The 22422-nt window shown below is 39.6% G+C and overlaps 1 protein-coding gene across 2 annotated transcripts in view; it reads right to left on the bottom strand.

Moving 5' to 3' along the window:
* Nucleotides 1-22422, bottom strand: part of nubpl (nucleotide binding protein-like) — a 29567-nt gene that overhangs the window by 5479 nt on the left and 1666 nt on the right. For both annotated transcript variants that reach the window (XM_048599881.1, XM_048599880.1), the window contains exons 3-8: nt 20816-20850; nt 13872-13956; nt 7391-7430; nt 7172-7262; nt 6441-6534; nt 1715-1800 (exon numbers count right to left, since the gene is read on the bottom strand). In XM_048599881.1, the coding sequence (XP_048455838.1) occupies nt 1715-1800; nt 6441-6534; nt 7172-7262; nt 7391-7430; nt 13872-13956; nt 20816-20850 (431 nt within the window). The remainder of the gene's footprint in view (nt 1-1714; nt 1801-6440; nt 6535-7171; nt 7263-7390; nt 7431-13871; nt 13957-20815; nt 20851-22422) is intronic.

Genomic DNA, 22422 nt, shown 5'->3' with positions numbered 1-22422 from the left:
ATACTTGGCTGTTAAAAGTGAAGTGGGTGGTGAGGCATAGGTCCAGTAATTTCAGCGTGTTGTCTGCGGAGATGGTGTCACTCGGGTCTCATTCCCGTTTTAGTAGTGTTGCCAGTGTTTCTCTTGCGAACGGTATGTCGATTGATGTGAATAGGGCAATAACGTCAAGTGATACCTGAACTGACCACAAGATTCTTACGACCACTGGGCATCAGACTAGCACACAAACCCACATCAACCCTACGTCAACTGCTAACCCCAACCAAAAACCCATTAACCACTATGGACAGAACCAACGTTATATACAAAATCCCTTGCAAAGACTGCGACAAACATTACATTGGATAAACAGGAAGAAAATTAGCCACAAAAAGTACATGAACATCAACTAGCAACAAAATGACACGACCAATACTCACTCATCTCCATCCACATAGATAAGGAAAACTACCAATTCAATTGGGCAACACGAGGATCCTCAGACAGGCCAAGCAAAGACAAGCACAGGAATTCCTAGAGGCCTAGTTCTCCACTAAGAAGGCCACCAACAAACACAGAGCTAGACCCTATATATACTCCACTGCAAAGGAAAATCAGAAGTGAAGTAATCCAACTCAACGGACACCACAGTTTAAACACCAGGCGGGAAAACACAACAGTGCTTCATTGGAGGCTGCACTGATGATGTTACCCAGCAGGGTAATGAAACTCAAAAACCTTACAGAAAACACTGTTCACGGGTCGAGTTCAGGTGAGACTGATGGAATGATGGGCTGACAGCTTTCTCTATAGGTGATCACTAAGTGTGGATAGAAGCCAAGACACTGGACATATTTTCAAAAGGTGTAGGTGGATTTTGAGAGGCTGAAGGTGTTAAGGAGCACATAGAGAGTAGGAGATAGAATATCAACCATCTCAGATCTGCAACATTTCACCATTTGGACAATATACTTTTTTTATTCTTCCCGCCAATATAGACAATTTTACATTTTTCCACATTATACACCATATGCCATGTCTGTGTCAGCTCATTCACACTACCTTTTAATAGCCTCCTTACATTTCTTTCGCAACTTTCCTCATCCACACCTTTCATCCATGTCGTTTACATATCTTTTGCATTTTGCCAACAAGAAAAATACAATTTATACCTACTCTGTCCTTTCTTTTATCCATACCAATATATTACCTCCTACATCATGAGCTTTTATTTCCGATAATTACCTTTGATGTGGCATTTGATGTGCACTACGTGAATACATGGTGCTATGACATAGATACGTGGCTCAAAGTCATCTTTAATATGTTTAATCTCTTATTGGGGAATGCATTGTGGATTTAGTACAAAATGTTATACCAGTGATTAAAGAAAGATTTGCACTTTCCTCAGACTTTTTGTGGATAGAAAGATGGGAAATGGCACTGGGTGCATTGCTTATTCAGAGAGAGCGAGTGCAGATACAAAGGGCCAAATGGCCTCCACTTGTGCAGTAACAATTCTCAGTTTGCATCAGAAAAATTCCCATTCTAACCATTCATGATGTAAACAAGTTATCCTTAAGCTATAGAAGGTGCAAACTCTCTGCCAGCCAACTCTGAATTCTTTAAATTTTTAATTACCATGGGAAAACCACAGCAGCATGAGCAGAGTACGATTTAGTCATATCCACATTTCATTTTAACTCAATAGAGGCAACATACCATTTGTACTTACAGGAACATTAACTTTTCGAAACATTTCTGCTGCTCTCTGTGCATCCAACAAAGCAATGTCTTGGGGAGTAGAAACAATAACTGCACCTAAAGGAAAGTATAATAAACTCCCATTCCAGTACCATCATTCGAGCCATGAGAAAAGCATTTTTGCAAACGTAGTCAATGGGTGACGAACTAATAAGCATGCCTTCCACATCATGCCAATGAAATACTTCTCTTCTAATTAGCCCTTGCAATTAATTACTGAAAACTAAGGTTCATTTTGCTTTATATGACTTTAAAGAAAAAAGTGACATGATATTCTACTTCATCCAACCTACTCTATCTCACTCCCTTCTCCTGCACGCTCTTTTTCACAACTTCCCCTTTGCTACATTCTCCCTTGTCCTCAATTCCTTCTGACTTTATGATATGCTCAATCTCCACTTCTAATGCATTTCCTCCATGTCTGTAACCTGTAATCTCTTGTCTCTCTCCTTTCCAATCACCCTATTATTCTTCTCTTCTCTCCATCTCTTTTCCCATGCCTCCACCTCCTTTCTTCTCTTGTTTTATCTCTATCCTTCTCCAATGTCTCAAAGACCTGTCCTTTACAATAATTTCTGAAACAAATTAATTTGCATATGCATTAAGGAGTGATGTGACAACTAGAATTTAATAAAAGTCCAGGCAATGTGATTTTTAAAAAATTTCAACAAGCAGACAGGAAAAAGAACAATGATTAAGGTTCTGATGCCAGCATACCATCTTATTTACCATGAGCATGGATCACAGAAAGGGTAAAAGAGGGTGGCAAAGAGCAGGGAATTCATCATAGAACTGCTCCCCTGCTGAAATCAGCGAACTCGGCATAGGTCGGGAATCAATATGGGACTCTTTTCAGATCACCAGAGTCATGGGCTACTGAGCAGGGACAGCGAGCTCAGTTACCATCATCAGTCCCACAAAACGAGGGCTATATCAGGTTTCATAATCAACTGAGGGTCTTAAGATAATGTAGCTTGCTAACCATGGAATCATAGGTCTTTGGGCAGAGAGGGCAAGAACTGCCTTGAGGAAAGGGGATCTTGAGCCAGGGTTCCTCTCTCTCTCTGCAGGTTCATTGTATCTTAAGTTAGATGGCATTGCAACACAGGAACAAGGCATTCAGATCAAAAGGTCCTTGCAAGTGTTCATACTCTACTCAAACCTCACCTCACACCTTTTGAAGAGCAAGGAAATGAAACATTCCCTTCCCAAAGGAAGGGAAGAGCAAGGAAGGTCAACACTGGAAGAAAGACAGACACATTTTCTACAACAGAAGACAAAGACAAAACAGCTGGGGGATAGAAGACAACTTCAAAAAGTCACAGGCTGGTGGAATGGTAAGACATTTGACAGATTGAATTCAAATGCAAAAAATGAATGAGGTAGTAAATTTTACAATTTGAAGTGGTTTTCTTGGGGATATTTGTGCAAAATTCTTTAAAGGCAGGAAATAAAAAGTGAGCCTGGGCTTTATAATTGAAAGTATAAATTACAAAATCCAGAACCTTTTAAAAAAAGCCTGACCCAGCTGCAGTCTGGGCACTACACTGTAAGAAGGATATGAATCATTTGAACATGGTACAGAAATGATCACTAGAACGGTAACAAGGATAAGAATATATGGATAGACTGGAGAAGGTGGGTTTATTCTCCTGAGAGCACAGAGACTAACAGGAGATGTTGTATTTAAAATCATGAAGAGTTTAGACAGAGGAAATAAAGAGAGACTATATCGAATGATCAAAGGGTCAATCATCGTCAAAAAACAGAGCACAAGACGTTAAACCAGCGGAGTTACAAGGAAGAACATGTTTATTCAATAAGTGATTCCACATTAGCCTTAAACAGGAAATTTGACAAAAACCTTGAAGAATAAAAACCATAAGGAACAAGGCTTTCAACCTTTTTCCCCTGGAGAACAAAAGGAGTAATCATGCATGGATATTAACCATATTAATATATTGTGGAATGGAGAAGTGCTAACCTTTAGCTGCACACAAGAATATACAAGCTGCAGTGGTTCAAAAAAGTGGCCCACTACCAATTTCTCCAGGTAAAAAAAAAAAAAAAAAATCAGGTGGGCAAGAAACATTGGCCTTGCTAGTGATGCCCATGTTACAGTGACAAAAATAATGTTCACTAAAGTTTCAGCATATAACATGAAGCCTAACAGTTATTTAAAAACCTTGACACTAAATATGCAGTGTTTACATCATTCATAAGTAGGTCTAGCACTTCAGTTGGTAGCACCCGGTTGAGCTAGAAACCCTGGGTTTGAAGTCCCACTTCAGGACTTGTTGGCCACCAAAGGAGCATTCAAGATGCTGTTCAATAGGTTGAGAATCATGCAAGTATTCTGCAAAGGAAAAAAGTTATAAAGAAAAAAACGAGAGAATATGAAGCACACAGGACTAGTTTTATGTGTGTTGAAATACATATTAAAATACTGGATGACTGTCCAATGTACGTCAGCTATTTTGTCTGTTCAGTACTTTCTACAGTAGTGTTATGAAGATGCTTATATTTAACATTTCTTGGAGGACTTAAGTTTGAAGACATTTTGGAAAAATTGATTTATTCCAGTTTTGTGGAAAGACCTGCAGTGGTTTCTTTGAAAGAGCACTGTAGACATTGGAGATTCCTTTTAAACACGGCTTTTAGAAATTACAGACTAGCGATAACATTTCTGCTTTGCTGCAAATCCCTGCTACGATTGTTTGATCAGTGACTGGGTGGAGAGTGCCCTGCTATCTGGAATTAGCCAGGGGACCAAAAGCCTATGAGAACGGAGCTGACCTCTCCTTTTCCTTAAAAAAAAAACTGTTGATTTTAGGGTGAAAGCTGTTGGTTCCTCTGGAAAGGTAATTGAAAAAACATCTCAACATTTATTCCCCGAGAAAACCATGTCTGCCAAGACTCCAGAGACAACTGTGTGTGATTTGACCACATGTGCCAAACATTACAACAGCAGAGTTTGGAACATGCTTCACCTCGTCCCTCTTGCTTTCAAGAATAATGACAAGAAAGTGAATTTTTTTCTTTTTAAAGTGAACCTCTACAGAGGGAAGTTCATTGTCCCACTCCTTTCCTGGAAGTGTGAGAGCGAGCGAGAGAGCCAGCATTTAGGTTATTTGGAAGGATGAACATACAGCTGGTTCTATAACGTGATAGTTGCATTCTTGCGTAACCTTGCTCTGAAGAAAATCACGTTTTAGAAAAATCACATTGTAGGGAAATCGCTATACCTATACAGCAGAAACTTCCTGTTATCCAAACAGCGTCCACTATTCAATCGTGTTAACGAAACACGTGTTATAGCAGAACTACCTGTACTTACTTTCAAATTACTGAACATGTTAATCTGTTATTGCATCTTCCTTGATGATGCTCAGTTGTGATAATAAACAAATAATGGCATTTATTAAATAAATCTGATTGATAGATTCTTTTATTAACATTTGTTGCAGAGACGGTATTTAATTGAACATCTTGGTAACCAGGAAATACACTTCCATTTGAAGCTGTGACCTGGATGCAATAGTGATGCCGAAGTGTACTCCTCCAGCCACTTTCATAACAGTATTGAACTCATTGATCAGAAGGAGAAAGGTATGTCAATGATATATTATTCCCCTAATCAGCGGGCAGAGGTGCACATAGCTAAAGAAGTGGAGTGATTTCCACAAATTGTCAGCATTTCATATTTCTCTCCCATCTGCATGACTAATTGATGTACAGTATGGTGGCTCAGTGATTAGCACCGCTGCGTCACAGCGCCAGGGACCGGATTTGATTCCAGGCTCGGGCGACTGTCTGTATGGAGTTTGCACATTCTCCCCGTGTCTGCGTGGGTTTTCTCTGGGTGTTCCGGTTTCCTCCCACAATTCAAAGATGTGCAGGGTAGGTGGATTGGCCATGCTAAATTGCCCATAGTGCCCAGGGATGTTTAGGTCAGGTGGGTTAGACATGGGAAATATAGGGATAGGGGAATAGGTCTGGGTGGGATGCTCTTCAGAGGGGTGCGGTGGACTTGTTGGGCCGAATGGCCTGTTTCCACACTGCAGGGATTCTATGATTCTGATTCTAAGCTAAACCTGATTTCAAAAATGCAATTTTGAAATTACTTTTGTTTCCTTGGAGGTGACAACGAACCATTGTAATGGCAGTACTAGAATAATTTTAAATGACAAGTATTGATTCTAACAATAAAAACGGATCATTACCCATTTACACACACCCATATTTCTCAAAATACTGCTGAACTGAAATGGCTATCCCACTACTAAGCAGAAAACAAAATGAAAAGTGCCCACAAATTGCAATGGTTTCAGTGGCCCACAAATACCTTCCAAACGTAAGGGACGATTTTGTTAAAATTTGTCTTCTTAATTAGTTGCGCAGAAAGGCCGAACACCCAAGAGAGAAAACAAATCACACCCAGGGGTCAGCTGACAAAATTAATTAGAAGGTTTGTACAAGGACATTAAACAACTTGCACCTACCCGAGTCAAGAAACGTGGAGCTGGAAAAGCATAGCAGGTCAGGCAGCATCCGAGGAGCAGGGAAGTCAGCCCGAAATGTTGATTTCCCTCCTCCTTGGATGCTGTCTGACCGGTTGTGCTGTCCCAGCTCCACATTTATTGACTCTAGCTTCCCGCATCTGCAGACCTTACTGTCTCCAAGTCCCTTAAACCTACCTGAAATAGGAATGTTTTGAGAGATGGAAAGCTGCACGTCCCCTGTGCCAGGAGGCATGTCTACAACAAGGTAATCTAGTTGACCCCAGTCAACCTACAGAATAGGAAACATTCATTGCAGGGTAAATGGAGAACAGAGCATAGGATCTTGTACATGTATCCTCGATTTATAAACCAGAAGTACTCGTGAAATCAATAGCAAAGATGCAAAAGGCCTGCTGGATTAAGCAAAAAACAAAAAAAAAAATAGACCTTGCTGAAAGCAAAACTCAAAAGCAATATTCATAAAAACTTACTTCTGCTTCAAACAAACCAACAAAAAGCTTCAAACGCTATCAGAACAGCAATGCAAACAGTCTATTTAAACACACTACAAAAATAATCACCCATTTCACTAATGGTCTGTGGTCAGTTAGCACACCAATGTGCCATTCTGTAACAAGTAATTAGTTATTAATATTGCAAACTCCTGATCTCAGAGCATTTAAGCAAGGTGTTCAGCACAAGATAAACCTTGCAAAATATGGAAAACAAAGATTAACTGATGACATTACAACATGTTTAAATCAGACAAAACAACAGCAGTTTTGATGGAACTTTGTACAGGAAATAAACGCAAATCAATTATCTGAAAACATGTTTTAAAAAGTACTTGTGAATTGTCATATAAATAGAATTTATTTACTAATTTTCTGTTCTTCAAAAAAGATCCATTAGGATGTTTTCCTCACCTGTCTCAATAGCCTTTCTACTGCTGACATCACCATGAGACCTCTCCAAACAATTGGTGCTCCTTCCTCTACTAAAAATCCCATTGACATGCTACAAAAAGGATGGGCAAACAGAAGAGAAGAGTGAAAGATGATTTATTAAGCGTCATGAGACAATATTTTGTTACAGATGTATTTTTTCAATGAAAACTGGGATGCCATTGAATAGAAAATTCTTACCAGGCAATCCCGAAGTTTACCAAGGGTCTCATCAAGTTGCCTTTGAGAGAAAATGTTTTCATATTAGAATTCTTTTAATAAAATATTTGCAAACAAGAGCTTAAGTCCCATTATTGTTGGCTTCCCTCAAAACCCTTCCACAAATAAAAGAACATATTTTAGGACCTGCTGGAAAATGGGATTAGAATAGTTAAGGTTGCTGTTTTTGTCCAGTGCAGACTCAATGGTCCGAAGGGCCTTTTTCTGCGCTATATACCTCTATGACTTGAAGAACTAGGAACAGAAGTAGGCAATTCAGCCTCTTGATACAATCATGGCTGATCTCATCTTGGCCTCAAATCTGCTTTCCTGCCTGCTCTTCATAACTCTTCCACACATTACTAATTAAATATCTGTCTACCTCCTCCTCAAATTTACTTCATGTCCCAGCATCCACCGCACTCTTGGCAGGAAATTCCACAAACTCATGACCCTTTGAGAGAAGTAATTTCTCCTCATCTCCATTTTAAATCTGCTACCCCTTATCCTAAAGCTAAGACTTCTCATTCTGGATTGCCCCATAAGAGGAAACATCCTCTCGACATCTACTTTGTCAGTCCGCTTTAACATTTTGCATAATTCAATTAGATCACCTCTAATTCTTTTAAACTGCCCAATCTGTCCTCATAAGACAAACCAAGTGACTCTCTTCTGAATTGCCTCCAATGCAACTACATCTCTCCTTAAGTAGGGCATTAAAACTGTATGCAATACTTCAATGCAATCTCAATAATACCTTGTACAGTTGTAGCAACACTTGCCTAATTTTATAATATATTCCTTTAGCAATAAATACAAAAATTCGATTTGCCTTCCTTATTACCCGCAGTACTTGCAAACTCATTTTCACCCATTCATACACGGGGACAGCCAGAACTCTCTGCATCAAAGCACTTTGAAGCTTTTCTCCATTTAGATCACCAGATGCCTTTCCATTTGTCTGAGGAAAACAAAAAATCTCAAGTACCCACTTTAAAGTCCATCAGCAAACATTTGGCCCATTCTCCTAACTGAAATGTATCCATTTGTAAATTTCTTATATCTTCAATGGGACTTACTTTCCCATCTATTTTACTGTAATCTGCAAATATAGCTATGTAATCTTCTATCCCTGCACCCAAGTTATTAATGTAGGTTGTAAATAGGTGGGGCCCTGAGGACTGAAAACCCTGGGGACCCCATTAATTACATCTTGCCAACTAGAAAAAAAAACATTTATACCAAATCTGCCTTTTGATACTTTCCCCGAACCTCATATGATCTTGCTTTATGTATTAGCCTTTTGTGAGGCATCTTATGAAATGCCTTCTAGAAGGGTCTCATTATCCGCTTTGTTTGTTACATCTTTGAACAACTCTAGCAAATTAGTCAAACATGATTTATGCTTCATAAAACCATGCTGCCTCTGATGAATGTAAGCATATTGAGATATTAATATGCTGCCAATACTTTAATGCTACCCAATAGTAGTCATATTCTATTACAGAAGACAAATAAGATGGGATGGGGCAGAACTTTATGTTGAAAAGATTATTTATACCAGAAGCAGCTGAAGTAAACAGAGGAATTCATAACAGAAAGGTGGACAGGAAATGGATCCACCACAAGTTATTTTCATTAATCATATTTAGAGGCTTATGTTAGACTGACTTCTGGAGCAATACAATTTTAGTTCTCCAAACTAAAATTAAGTTAGCTGCAGAGACACTCAATTTGAGGCAACATGAACATTTTGCTGCACATCTCATTTAAAGTGGCTGTTATGGATTTAAATAACCTGAGTACATGACAAACTGGGTCTGTAAAGTAATAGGGGCTACACAATTGTTTCGAGGTCTGATAGTATTCGTCAAACTGGGGCCCAGACACTTACGTTGACACTTTTTTTGGGTTTTTTGTGTCATGGTAGTGGTGGGTGGGTGGGGGAGGGGTGGTGTTGGGAGAGAAGACGAAGAAATTATGGCAGTGAACATGGAGTGCAATTACATGAGCATTGCAGAGTGGGGCGGCTGGTGGCCATAGACTGGATTAGATTGTGCAAGGAATTTTGGACCGCTGCAAAAAGATCACCAGTAGCCGTTAATTACCAAGGCAGGTGGTCGTCACCCAGTGAGTTCAAATAGGGAAGTATTTTTTGAAACATGTATTTGAACTTGAAAGGATGTCAAAATATAAACATTCATTTGGTACTGATTGTGTGACATAGCTGATATTTATGTAAAATAATTCTTTCGAGTTAGTTTTCTGGTTCTTGGGATGCTAACCAGTTGGTTTTCAGTGTGCTAAAGGTAGTAAGTAACTCTTAAGACTTCTGTAGCCTTGAGTACTTTTAAAACTGTTTTTCAGGCCTGGCTTTGAAGTGAATGGGTTTGCCTACACCACTAATGAATTTCTGTTTATTTTACAATGTTTTGCAACAAAACAAGGCAAGTAATGGGACCTTAAGATTTGTCAGAAATTTCTGGGACTTTTTTTTTTAAGCTGAAGAAAACATCCCTAGAAAGATTAGAGGGGGGAAGACTTGTGGTTTTTCTTTCTCACTTTGGGGTGGCTCTACATACTACTGCTCTTGAGAAGCGATGGTCACATAGTGAACTTGATTGTCTTAGAATGAAGAGTTGGAGTTAGCCCCAGATCTCCCTAAAGAGGTTGCTTAAAGTTGAGTACATTGACGCTCAGGTGTACGATAGCTGCAAGAAGAAGCTGTCTGCCGTTTCAGTGCAAAAGTTGAAGTCACAAGTGACTTAAACCTACCAAACTTAAAAAAAGTGACTTTGGTATGAGTATTGTATGAATGGTATTTTGGGTATTGTGCCAGAGGTGTGTGTTTGCATACTATGCAAAAGGTGTTTTGTTTCTTTTCAGTTTATAAGGGAGTGCTTTGAATTAATGGAATTATACTTTTACTATATGTTTGAAAATATTGGAATTTTTATGATAGGCTGATGGTTTGGTTTATTCCATTTCATCTTCAGTTCTTTTGTTAATAAGCTTCTGTCTTATTGTTAAAGCAAAATCTGCAGCATTGCATCCTTCAGAGGGATGCTGCACACATAGCTACAAGTTGCAGTTTAAGCCGTTAATAATTCTGAGGAGCATTTCTAGTCATCCATGACTCAACTTGTATTACTTAAAAATGATAACCCAGCATGTACTACCTTTGGATTTTGAGAAAATTAGCCACTGTTCTGAAAAGGCAATCCACCAGATATGGTCTTGTATTCTCTTGCAAATCTTTAATCGATGCATTGGGTCATCATATTGGAACTGTTATGGCTGACATTATACTGCACAGGCTAAATGTATTTTGTTCCAATACCTTATACCAATAGTACGACAAAAGCAAAGACTTTCTCTCATCATTCATTGATTTGGTTCTGGCAACATTTATTTCTCATCCCTAGTTGCTCTGATTCCACCTAGAGGGCCTTCTTAAACTACTACAGTCTACATGGTGAAGGTACTCCCAGTGCCTTTCAGGAATTTTGAAATATTGATATCAGTGGAAGAGTAATATGTCCATCTTAAAACAGTTTGAATTTGGAAATGGCAGTGTTAAAAAGAACATAGTAGAAACAGCAAGATTATGCCACGAGGCCCCTTACATTTGCTTTGCCATTCAATAAGATAATGGACAATTTGATTGCAGCATTCACTCAACTTTCCTTCTTGTTTCCTCGTCCTTTGCTTACCATGGTTTTTTTTCAAACAATTTACACAGTCCACAGGCATAGGCCATTCGGCCCCTTGAGCATGCACCAGTTTATCATGCAATCTCAGGATCCGATTCCTGCCCTCTCCCCACGTCCCTTGATCCCTTTAGTCGCGAGGGCCACGTCCAGCTCCCTCTTGAATATACCTAATGAATTGGCCCCAACAGCTTCCTGTGGGAAAGAATTCCACAGGTTCACAACTCTCTTGGTGAAGAAATTCTTCCCCATCTCAATCCTGAATGGTTTACCCATTATTCTTAGACTGTGACACCCAACTTCCCCAACATCGGAAACATTCTTCCCGCATCTAGCCTGTCCAGTCCCATCAACATTTTCTACGTTTCTCTGAGATCCCCCTCATTCTTCTAAATTCCAGTAAGTACAAGCCCAGTCATTCCAGACTTTCCTCATGTCAGTCCTGCCACCTGGGAATCAGTCTGGTGAACCTTCGCGGGACTCCCTCAATAGCAAGAATGGCCTTCCTCAGACTAGGTGATCAAAACTGCACATAATACGCAAGGAGTAGCCTCACCAAGGCCCTATATAACTGCAGCAAGACCATCCTTACTCTGATACTCAAATCCTCTCAATATGAAGGAGAGCATGCCATTAGCTTTCCTCATTGCCTGCTGCACCTGCGTAGAACCTTCAGCGACTGTTCTACCATGACACTCAGGCCTAGTTGCAACTCGCCTTTTCCAAAACTGCCACCATTCAGATAATAATATGCGTTCCGTTTTTTGTGACCAAAGTGGATAACTCACATTTATCATTACATTAAATTAAAAAGTGATTGCAAAATGATATGTAAGTTTAAGACACAAGCTAGATCTGAGCCCAAACAGCTGTTACTCTAGTCTTTCTAGGGAGTGAGGCTATAAGTTCAGAAGAAGCATTTGAAGCTGCTCTGGAGAACTGCAAAAGTACATCTTGTAGGTGGTAGGTACATACTTCAACTACGGTGAACCAGAAGGGGAAAAAACATGAACGTTAAACAGGAGGATGGGGTATCAAACAAGTAGCCTGATTTAACTTAGAGATGGCATTGAGCTTCAGCATTGCTTGAGCTACACTCACCCAACGTGGATAGTATTCCATCACACCCTTGATGTACGCCTGATAATGACATTTGCTTTGGGGAGTCAGGGATGAATCATTTGTCATAGTGTTAGAGCCGTCACTGATTTTTAAAAAATTTTACTTTTATCAATTTTGGATTGGAGTTACGAACTGGGAAATGTGACCTAAGGGTGACTTTCAAACTCTGGCTAACAGCTTGGGTTAAAAGGAAAACAGGCCAAACAAACTTTTGATTAATTGTGAGGCTAAGCCAGGGAGTTAATTGCAGGTTGGTTCTTGGGCAATAGGTTCTGCACATGCTTCATCACTGGGGAAAGAGCATTATGTTTAAACAGATAGAAGGTGGCTGTTAGGAACAAAAACAGAAGTTGCTCGAAAAGCTCAGCAGGTCTGGCTGCATCTGAAGACTGACATGTGACAGGGGGCCTTACAGATGCATCATCTACTCAGAACTTTTCCAAGAAGGTAGTTGTGCATTGTTCAGCCTTGGTGTTGCATTCATGTGCTGCTGTCCATCATGAAGGATATGAATAATGATGGAGAGAACTCCTCACTTCGTTGCTTAATTGTTCACGACCACTTATGAACTAATTTGGCAGGATGGCAGAGTTTTAATTTGATTATGAAACTGCATGGCTAATTTTAGCATGTAATCCCAGGACAAGGCATTGAAGTGGCAGTTTATTTTCAGCTATGCTGGGTGCTGTTCTTAGTATTCTCCTTGAGAATCCTCATTGAACATGTGTTGGTCATCTGGCTTGATAGTAATGATAGGAGGAAGCAATATGGTGTACCATGAAAGTCACAGGCTAGAGTGGGACAAAATTCTGTCATTGATGTTGCCCAATTTTGAAGTGTTGGATCTGTTCTGAATTTTTTCTATTTAACACGATTGAGTGTGACCTCCACATAACAACATGATATTAATGGAAATCATTCCCATTGATACTGAAATGAAGAGAAGTATCTGCAATTGGCAGATTGCACACTGGAGGTCAAGTAGATATTTCCTTCCATTGAGTTTCCCACCATGACTGCTATGTCCTTTAGAACTTGGCGACTTCAGTCTGTGGTCATACTGCTGAGACATACTTGGGTGAATGATATTGCAGTTACCATCCTAGAGTCCACTTCAACCCCTTGTTGCCCTCAGTGGTCTTGCAGGTAATAATTAAAACATTCACTAAACTTGGTGTATTGTTTATCAACAGGGTCATTCTGACTCGTACTGCTGGGAAAACCATGTGGTACTTATATATAACTTCTGTTAGAAAATAAAAATTTAGTTAGCAAAGATACACAAAATTCATAGAGGTACACCATGACTTGTCTGAAATACATACCATTTTCCGAAACTGCTTGACAATTTTTTCCACAACACACCAAATCCTCATTATCTGCAGAGGATGAGGACACAGACGTCCCACAGATAACAAAACGACAGATACTACTGCAATGTAAGCCTTCTAACCATCAAGGACAGTGCAATCAGACTGGATGAGTCAATTGGAAAAAAAGATAGAGTCTGGGGCCAACTCATGAGTTCGTGGATCCATAGGTAGCAAATCTATGGTTGACTAGGAGTGAGTGTACTCCATTAATTTAAGTGTAACTTCAATTAGTAGCATCTTTTAGGTGAAGAAACTTACTGTCTGTCAATTCTGGGTTTCCTCTTAAATTCATCATACATGGGATAGATGGACCGTACACATCTGCATCAAGCAGACCCACAACCTTAACAAAAAGGAAAAAAATTCAGGTTAATATGGTTAGATAAATTCAGCCTTGCATTCTAACACAAATGAAGACAGTTTTGCAACAAAATTAATACTTAATTCCATAAAAAGAATTTAGATCAAAATGTTCCCCTCAACTCAGAATTACCAATGAAACAGAAGATACAATAAATACCTTTGGTTTGGATAGTGCCATAAATAAATAGCTAATCCTCTCTCTTGTTTCAAGTGTTTACTGTTGCCTATTTCTTGATCTCAATTAACATTATGAAAAATTAGAAAAGCTATACTTATACCAAAAATATGCTACTCTCCCTTCAAACCCCTGAAATTAGAGAGAAATAAAATGACATACTCACAATATTGAAATCAATTCTGTATCATTGGCTCTGATTGGGAACTACACTTTAAAAGCCTTTAGGTTAAAATGCCCTGCACATTAATTTCACCCAACTCCCAAAACAAGGCAAGTAGAGTGTATTGGTAAACAGCTTTTAAGGCAAGAAAAATACAAGCACTGTACCACTTTATTCATTAGACGAAAAGAAACCTCAATTCAAGTAAACTGATCACACAACTGCGTCATACTTGAAACAAAAATTATGTTCAACAAATACCAATTCATGCCGCTGCTAAAGGCTAATTGTAACATTTTATAATTTCCTGGTTTTGAAAACAGAGGGCAACTAGCAATGGCGAAGATTTCTTTTGCTGATCAACAACAAAAATGCTAACTTACTGCCAACTGCAACGAATATTGATTTTCAAACCAGTTGGAATACTGAATTACAAAATATTGACATGCCACAGCTGCACTATCAAACGATGTGACCAAATACCTGGCAATTAATTCTGTGTTCAAAAAAACATGACCACGTGCAATCAACTTACATATAAACTCAGTAAATATTTTAAGTGATAGGTTATTTCTCATTTATTCAAATTTTCCAACTAGATAACTTTGGTCTTTGTAGTTAGCGGTTTATACTTGTCCATAAAATTTGACGATTTTTATACCAATGTTTCCAGTTAGCCGATAATAAAAGCAGCTCTACCCATAGTCAACGCCTGCGTGATTAGGCCAAGCAACAATGTGACTCCTCAGCCAGATTGAAAAATTCTTACCGAGGCAGATTCTCCACCAGGAGATTTACAAGTATTTAACTCAATGTAAAACAGTGGAAACTTTTTAAACATTTCTCCAATAGTTGAAATCTGAAAGAATAAGGCAGCATACATACAAAACTAAAATTTTCAAGGTCAGATGTACTAGTTTATACTAATTAAAATTTATCACACCATTAAAGTTAAATAGATGAGCCTCAACATTTGTTTCGTAGGCAAGAGCTGATAGCCTCAAATTAGTCTTGCCACATCAAGGTTGTTCTGTCTTCAGCTACTATCAACTCAAAGCATTATCACTAGTTCTGGTCAGCAACACCAGATTTCTTTTGGATCCAAATAGGCTCAATGGATTATTTTTAAAACTGCGGATGACAAAATTTCTAATATTACAGCCATTAATATCAAAACAAAGAGAATATAACTTCTTTTTCCAGTAAACCAATGCAATTAAAGTTTTTGAGAAGATCAAGAAAGCCAACGCATTACCAGCAGATACTGTCACCTACCAATAGATGGTGATAGGCCCAACAACCACAGTCACAGAACCAGATTACAACAACCCTGAAAAAAAATCAGGAGATATCAGCAAGACAGACTACCAAAGGATGAAGGCAGAGGGATCCAACACACCCCACTTCTGTGGACTCCCCAAGGTACACAAGCCAGGGGTCCCCCTCAGACCAATTGTCTCACTACCAGGCACACCAACATATAGCCTAGCCAAAAGAACAAAGGAAACTGAAATACTTAGTTGACAACAATACTCACGCCATCCACTCCCCCCAAAAACTCCTCAACATCATCAAGGACACCAGAATAGAAGAGGACGAGATAATTATGTCCTTCGATGTAACAACACTATTTACATCCATAAACGTCAACCTAGCTAAACAGACAATTGCCACACTGCTGGATGAATCAGGAAGGCAGGCACCCCATGACATCAACAGCATCAAGGACAGCACCCCGAAACTGCTGGTTCTGTGCCTCATAACCCACTTCACCTTCAACAACAGTGTATCTAAACAAATCAACAGAATACCAATGGGATTCCCAATGTCAGGGCTGATTACAGAAGCGGTAATGCAAAGGTTAGAACGGATAGCACTCCCCATTATACAATCCAAACTCTGGGTCCGCTACATCGATGATAATTGTGAAGGCGTCAAACACACGAGACTAGAAAAAACCCACTGACACAAACAACATCCTCACCAGAACAAAATCCACAAAAGAAAAGAACAATAACAAACTACCCTTCCTAGACATAATAGTAGAATCTAAGAACAACTGGGAACTCCAGATTAGCATATACAGAAAGACCACACATACGGACCAGATACTTAATTATGCCAGCAACCACCCCGACACCCGTAAACAGAGTTGCATCGGGACTTATTCAAACAAGCTACAACACACTGCAGCAACGCGCAATGGCGCAAAGCAGAACAGGAGCGCTTATACGGAGTTTTTAAAAGGAATGGATACCCAAAAAAAGCACAATTTACCGTTACCTCCGCGACAGACCATAAGAAAACACAACATGGCTAGATACTTTAGTCACCCTCCCGTACAGAGACATATCAGAGATGACCATAAGACTACTCAGACCCCTAGGTATCAGGGTAGCCCACAAACCAACAACCACCCTGCAACAGCTACTGATGACATAAGGATCCCATACTCACACCCAATAAAACTAATGCAATACACAAAATACCACGGAAGGACTATGAGAAACATTACAAAGGCCAAACTGGAAGAAAACTGACAATAAGGATACATGAACACCAACTAGCCACCAAGAGACATGACCAATTCTCACTGGTCTCAATAAACAGAGACAGAGAAAGACAAATTCAACTGGGTCACAACATCCATAGTATCACAAGCCAGGGAATTCATGGAGGCCTGGCATTCTAACTGGAACTCCATCAACAAACACAATGAAACGGACCCTATTTACAAACCACTGAAAAACAGAACCCAAAAACTGATGACACCACCCCAGCAAACTGAGACATATTAATAACTGGTGGGACAGAACACCAACGCTTCACTGGAGGCCCACAGACAATGTTACTTAGCAGGGTGATGAAACATCTGCAATCAAACACACCAGCTCGGGAAGCAAGTCTACAACCTAAACCAATGCAATGGTTTCAACAGTTGAGCAGCAATCTTACAAACTACTCAGTTGTATCATTACCAACAAATACATATTGGACTAAAAAAAATTCATCAAGATTCAAGAGCCATAGCATGGTGATCCATTTAACACAGATGTCAACAAAATAAAGAACACCCAAGTAAGGCTTGTAGGAGACAAAGTGGCAACCATAACTGATTCCTGATTGTAATGGTCATTACTTGCAACCTGGAGGGAAAAGCTAGATCTTTTGAATTCTCAAATTAACCTAGGAATAAAAAGCATGTGATTTGATACATCTGGAAAATGGAAAAACATCTAATAACCTCAAATCTACAGACGCTATTTTTGGCCATGATGTCAGAGTGCTTCAACCCAAATACTGTAATGATCCCCATGGGTAATCGTAAAGCAAAACAACCAAATTTACCAAATGACTCTCAGATGGAGCAATTCACAGCAAGATTTTCACTTTTTGTAAATTGTACTTCAACACAATTTAGAATAAATACAAAAACAAAATTAGCAGGGAGATACTTCAAATGGTCACTTCATATGGACAACATGCATGTACATTGCTCCACATAGTCACGTGGCACCATATGCCATTACAAACTCCTCCAACTAGGGCTCTGGTACATGGATTTCTTACTTTTCCAATGAACTGACACAGATTGCAAATGGCATTCACCAGCAGACATATCTCTGCCCAAGGTCCCTTAAGATGATCATCATCTGAAGGTCTACAAGAGTGTGTCAATCAACAGCTACGCTCACAGCAGTCTTGATTGTGCAGTTTCCCCAGAAAGCCCTTCAATCCACCCTTTAGTAAGCATTGTTAAGCAGTCTGGTTGGCTCTGACAGAACAAAAGGACCAATAATTAAATTGTCAAATTCATACTCACCACCCTAACCTTCTCCTCAAGATCTCTGTTCTGTTTAACCGTATCACAAAAACACAGTTCCTTGTAAATGTGCTTTCCTTTCTGCTGCAGCTCTCTTTTGCATTTGTAAACTACAAGGTTTCTGTCTTCACCTACTTCGTGCTGGCACTACTTCCAAGTTAAGCATCAATTCACACAGATAACAATAAATATTGGTCTAATAAAGTTACAACTGACTTCTTTACAGTTGATTCAAACTCAGAAATCCTAAAATCCTTGCCAAGCATTTTTAAAAACAATTACAGATTCCACAAACATTTTAAACATATTGCAAATTTTCCTTACTGTACTACTAATGCATCACCTCAATGTGGGATTTTTGAAAAAAATTTGTTCATGGGATGTGGACATCACAGGCTGGGCAGTTAAGAAGGAAAGCATTGCTGTGGGTCTGGAGTCATGTGTAAGCCAAACCAGGTCATGATGGGAGACATTAGTGACTTGAACAGTTAACAGTGGTCACATGATCATCATTAGAGCAAACAGCACCCCTTAAAGATCAAAGGGGTCATCTCATCTTTGTGTTGAACCTCAGGAGATGGGAGAGATATTAAATGAATAGTTCGTGTCAATTTTTCCTGTGCAGAAAGAAATGGAGGCTAGAGAACTCAGGGAAATAAATATTGATATTGTAAAAACAGTTTACATTAGAGGAGTGCTGGAGCTCTCAGAAACTGTAAAGGTAGATAAATCTTGGGGACCCAATTCAGAGCATCCCAGGGCGTTGTGAGAAGTTAGGGAGGAAATTGTGGGACCCCTTGCAGAAAGCTTTGTATCATCGATAATTATGGGTGTGGAGCTGGATGACTGGAGAGTGGCTAATGTTGTATCTTTGTTTAAGATGTAAGGAGCAGCCCGGCAACTATAGACCTTGACAGTGTGACTTCAGTGGTGGGTAAGCTGTTGGGGTGATTCTGAAAGATAGGATTTATACGCATTTGGGGAGGCAAGGAATGATTAGGGATAGTCAGCATGGTTTTGTGCAAGGGAAATCTTGTCTTACAAACTTGAATGAGTTTTTTTGAGGAAGTAACCAAGAGGATTGATGAGGGCAGAACTGTAGACGATGTTTATTTGGGCTTCAGTAAAGCCTTTGACAAGGTTCCACATGGTAGACTAACTAGTAAAATTAGATCATATAGGATTTAGGGTGAGCTTGCAAATTGGATACAAAATTGGCTTAATGGCAAGAGTCAGAGGGTGGTGGTACAGCGTTGTTTTTCAGACTGGAGATAGTGTTCCACAGGGATCAGCACTGGGTCCACTTTTGTTTGTCATTTTATATAAATGACTTAGATGAAAATATAGAAGATATAGTTTGCAGATGACAACAAAATTGGTAGCATAGCGGACAGCGAAGAAGGTTATCTAAGATTACAAAAAGAAATCCTGGGTCAATGGGCTGAGAATTGGGACATGGAGTTTAATTTGGATATGTACAAGGTGTTGCATTTTGGTTTAAAAAAACAAGAGCAGGACTTATACAATTAGGAGTAGGGACTTGTTGTAGTGTTGTACAACGAGAGACTGACAGGTTCAGGTACATGATTCTTTGAAGTTTGCAGCAAATATAGACAGGGTGATTCAGAAGGCAGTTAGCATGCTCAGACCTTTGAGTATAGGAGTGGGGATGTCGTATTGAGGTTTTACAGGACGTTGGCGAGGCCTCTTCTGGAGTACTGTGTACAATTTTGATCGCCCTGTTCCAGGAAGGATATTATTAAGTTGGAGAGGATTCAGAAAAGATTTAAACAGGATGTTGCCAAGAATGGAGGATTTGTGTTATAAGGAGAGGATGGATAGGCTGGGACTTTTCTCACTGGAGCGTAGGAGATTGAGGGGTGACCTTATTGAGGTTTATAAAATGATGAGAGGTATAGAGAAAGTGAATGACAGGTGTCTTTGCTGTAAGATGGGGGATTTAAAAAATAAGGAGTATATTTTTAAGGTGAGGGGAGAAAGACTTAAAAAAGACATAAGGGCCAACTTTCTTTACACAGAGTATTTCATGCATGAATGAACTTCCAGAAGAAGTGGTGAATGCGGTTGCAGTTACATCATTTAAAAGACGTGGATAAATTCATGAATTGGAAATATTCAGAGGGATATGGGTTGAGCATAGGGAGGTGGGACTAGTTTAGTTTGGGAAAGGTCTGTTTCATGCTGTAGGACTCTATAAGGCAAGCATTTTATTATAACTTTTTTTTAAAAACAGAATAAATTGCACCATCTACCATGGTAGAAAGTGAATCTGTGGCGCCAGAACATTAGCCTTGGGTTCTGGATTACTAGTCCAGTGACATTACCACTATGCCATCACCTATTCTATTTTGTGACAAGTAAATTGCTGTTGTTTTAATCAACCTGTTCCAACATGATATGACACAGCAGGTAGAACTGAACCCAAACTCCTAGTCCGGAAGTAGCGTACTACCTGGTGCCGTAAGAACCCGATAAGTAAATTGTAAGATAACAAATTATCAACACTGAACAAGTTAATTACAAAATACGGTTTACAATACTAAGAAATGCACCAGCAGAAATCCTAGCATAAAATATTTTTACCTTTTCAATTATATCATTAGGTTTCACACAAAAGTATTTTAACAAAATTCTGCTGCAAAAGCACATCCACCTACCAAATTGTTAGCAGCCATTCCCAAAGCCAAATTCACTGAAATTAAAGTAAATTTAGATTAGTGCAAAACACCAATAAAACATATCAGATCTTAAAATTAACACCTGTGTACAAGCTTGAGAACTTTCAAAGGCAAAGGACACACCAACCATCACCATTCCCCACTCCCAAAACAAAGAATTCATAAGGATAGTGATTCTAGGTGCCTTCAATTGACCCTTTTAGAAGTGGTTGACAAGGATTAAGGCCTTTTTGGAGAAATACAAAAATCTAGAAACAGGGGTGCCAAACTGTAATTCAATTTATTGCCATCAATAAATTACAAAAGAGTATTTCAAATATTGCTGAGAAAAATGTGAGGCTGAAGCTTTTTGTCTTGCGCTCATCAGAACAAATGCAAGAATAGATATGCTGATTGGTTGGCAAGTCAACTCTGATTGGCTGAGGCAATGCCATGGAGGACATTCTTTATAGCTACTCATTGTTTGATCCAGGAATTTCAATCACTCGAGTTAATCTGGTCCACCTGTTCTTACCTGTGTGACATATTTGAATACAAGTAGTCTGCATTTAAAGTCACCTAGTGCTGTTTTGCTGCAATAATTTATTAGGACTGGAAATGTTGTTGACTGCTGCAAAATTCACCACAGTGATGTTTATGGCAAAACTTAATCTGAATTATCTGACTTAGTTGGTCCAATTTTGGCACAACCTTTCCTTCTCTCTCATGCGGAACACCCCCCCCCCCAAATGCTGTAATGCTGCCCAAAGTCTTCACCAGGAGCTCCCAACCCATGACATCCCTAACAGCTTGCTGGACCTGGCTTCAAACACCCACCAAAGCACAGCTGCCATCTCCCTCCCCATCTGCTGGACAAATCTGGTTATGAAGCAGCTTTCTCAGCAGCCAATAGCAACCCCACTCTGGCAAGTGGCCTGTGGAGCACTGGTGACTTTGGAGTTCAGCAGCCCCTGCTCTGGCCTATGGGCGGTCAGTATCTTGGCAGCTTATCAGCCCTCTCCAGCCTGTCAGGTGTCAACAGGTCAAACCCAAGCAGATCTCCTCGCTCCTGAGGCTGTGGTTGAAATGGCAGGTCCCCGTTGTCAGACTGCAACCCACAACTGGCAGGACAACGAAGGAAAGACTGAACCCCAAGTGGGCCCAAAGTCAGCCACAAGTAGCAGCCCCATCCAGCTACATACTGAACAAGCCTCGGAGGTGACAGCAGCCAGTGAGAAAGGGCGCCATGTCCCCACAAAAAGACATCAGGCAGCAGTCATAAAATTGCAGAAAAAAGGGCACCAGTAGGCAGACCACAACCTGATGAGCAAATGTCACCGAGCGCAGGCCCCAGACTTAATTCCATAGTTCACTCCAGCAGGTACTGAGTAAAATGTTGAATTTTAAAATACCTATAAACAAAAGTATACTTTATTTTAAAAATTTGCCAATTTAAAAATTTAGTCAAAGTGCAGTATTTCAATTGAAAGGGTGTAAGCATATTATTTTAATGTTTTTTCTCTACTCGGGGTGCCATGTTGGAATCCAACTCCAGCTTTAACATCGATTCTGTGAGCGTCGCCTAAAGTTGTGAATTTCAGGAATGC

This window comes from Rhincodon typus, chromosome 8, assembly GCF_021869965.1.
Source record: "Rhincodon typus isolate 14 chromosome 8, sRhiTyp1.1, whole genome shotgun sequence".
NCBI classification, from domain to species: Eukaryota; Metazoa; Chordata; class Chondrichthyes; order Orectolobiformes; family Rhincodontidae; genus Rhincodon; species Rhincodon typus.
Note: the sequence above shows the minus strand (reverse complement) of the source record. Positions and strands in the feature narration are given on the sequence as shown.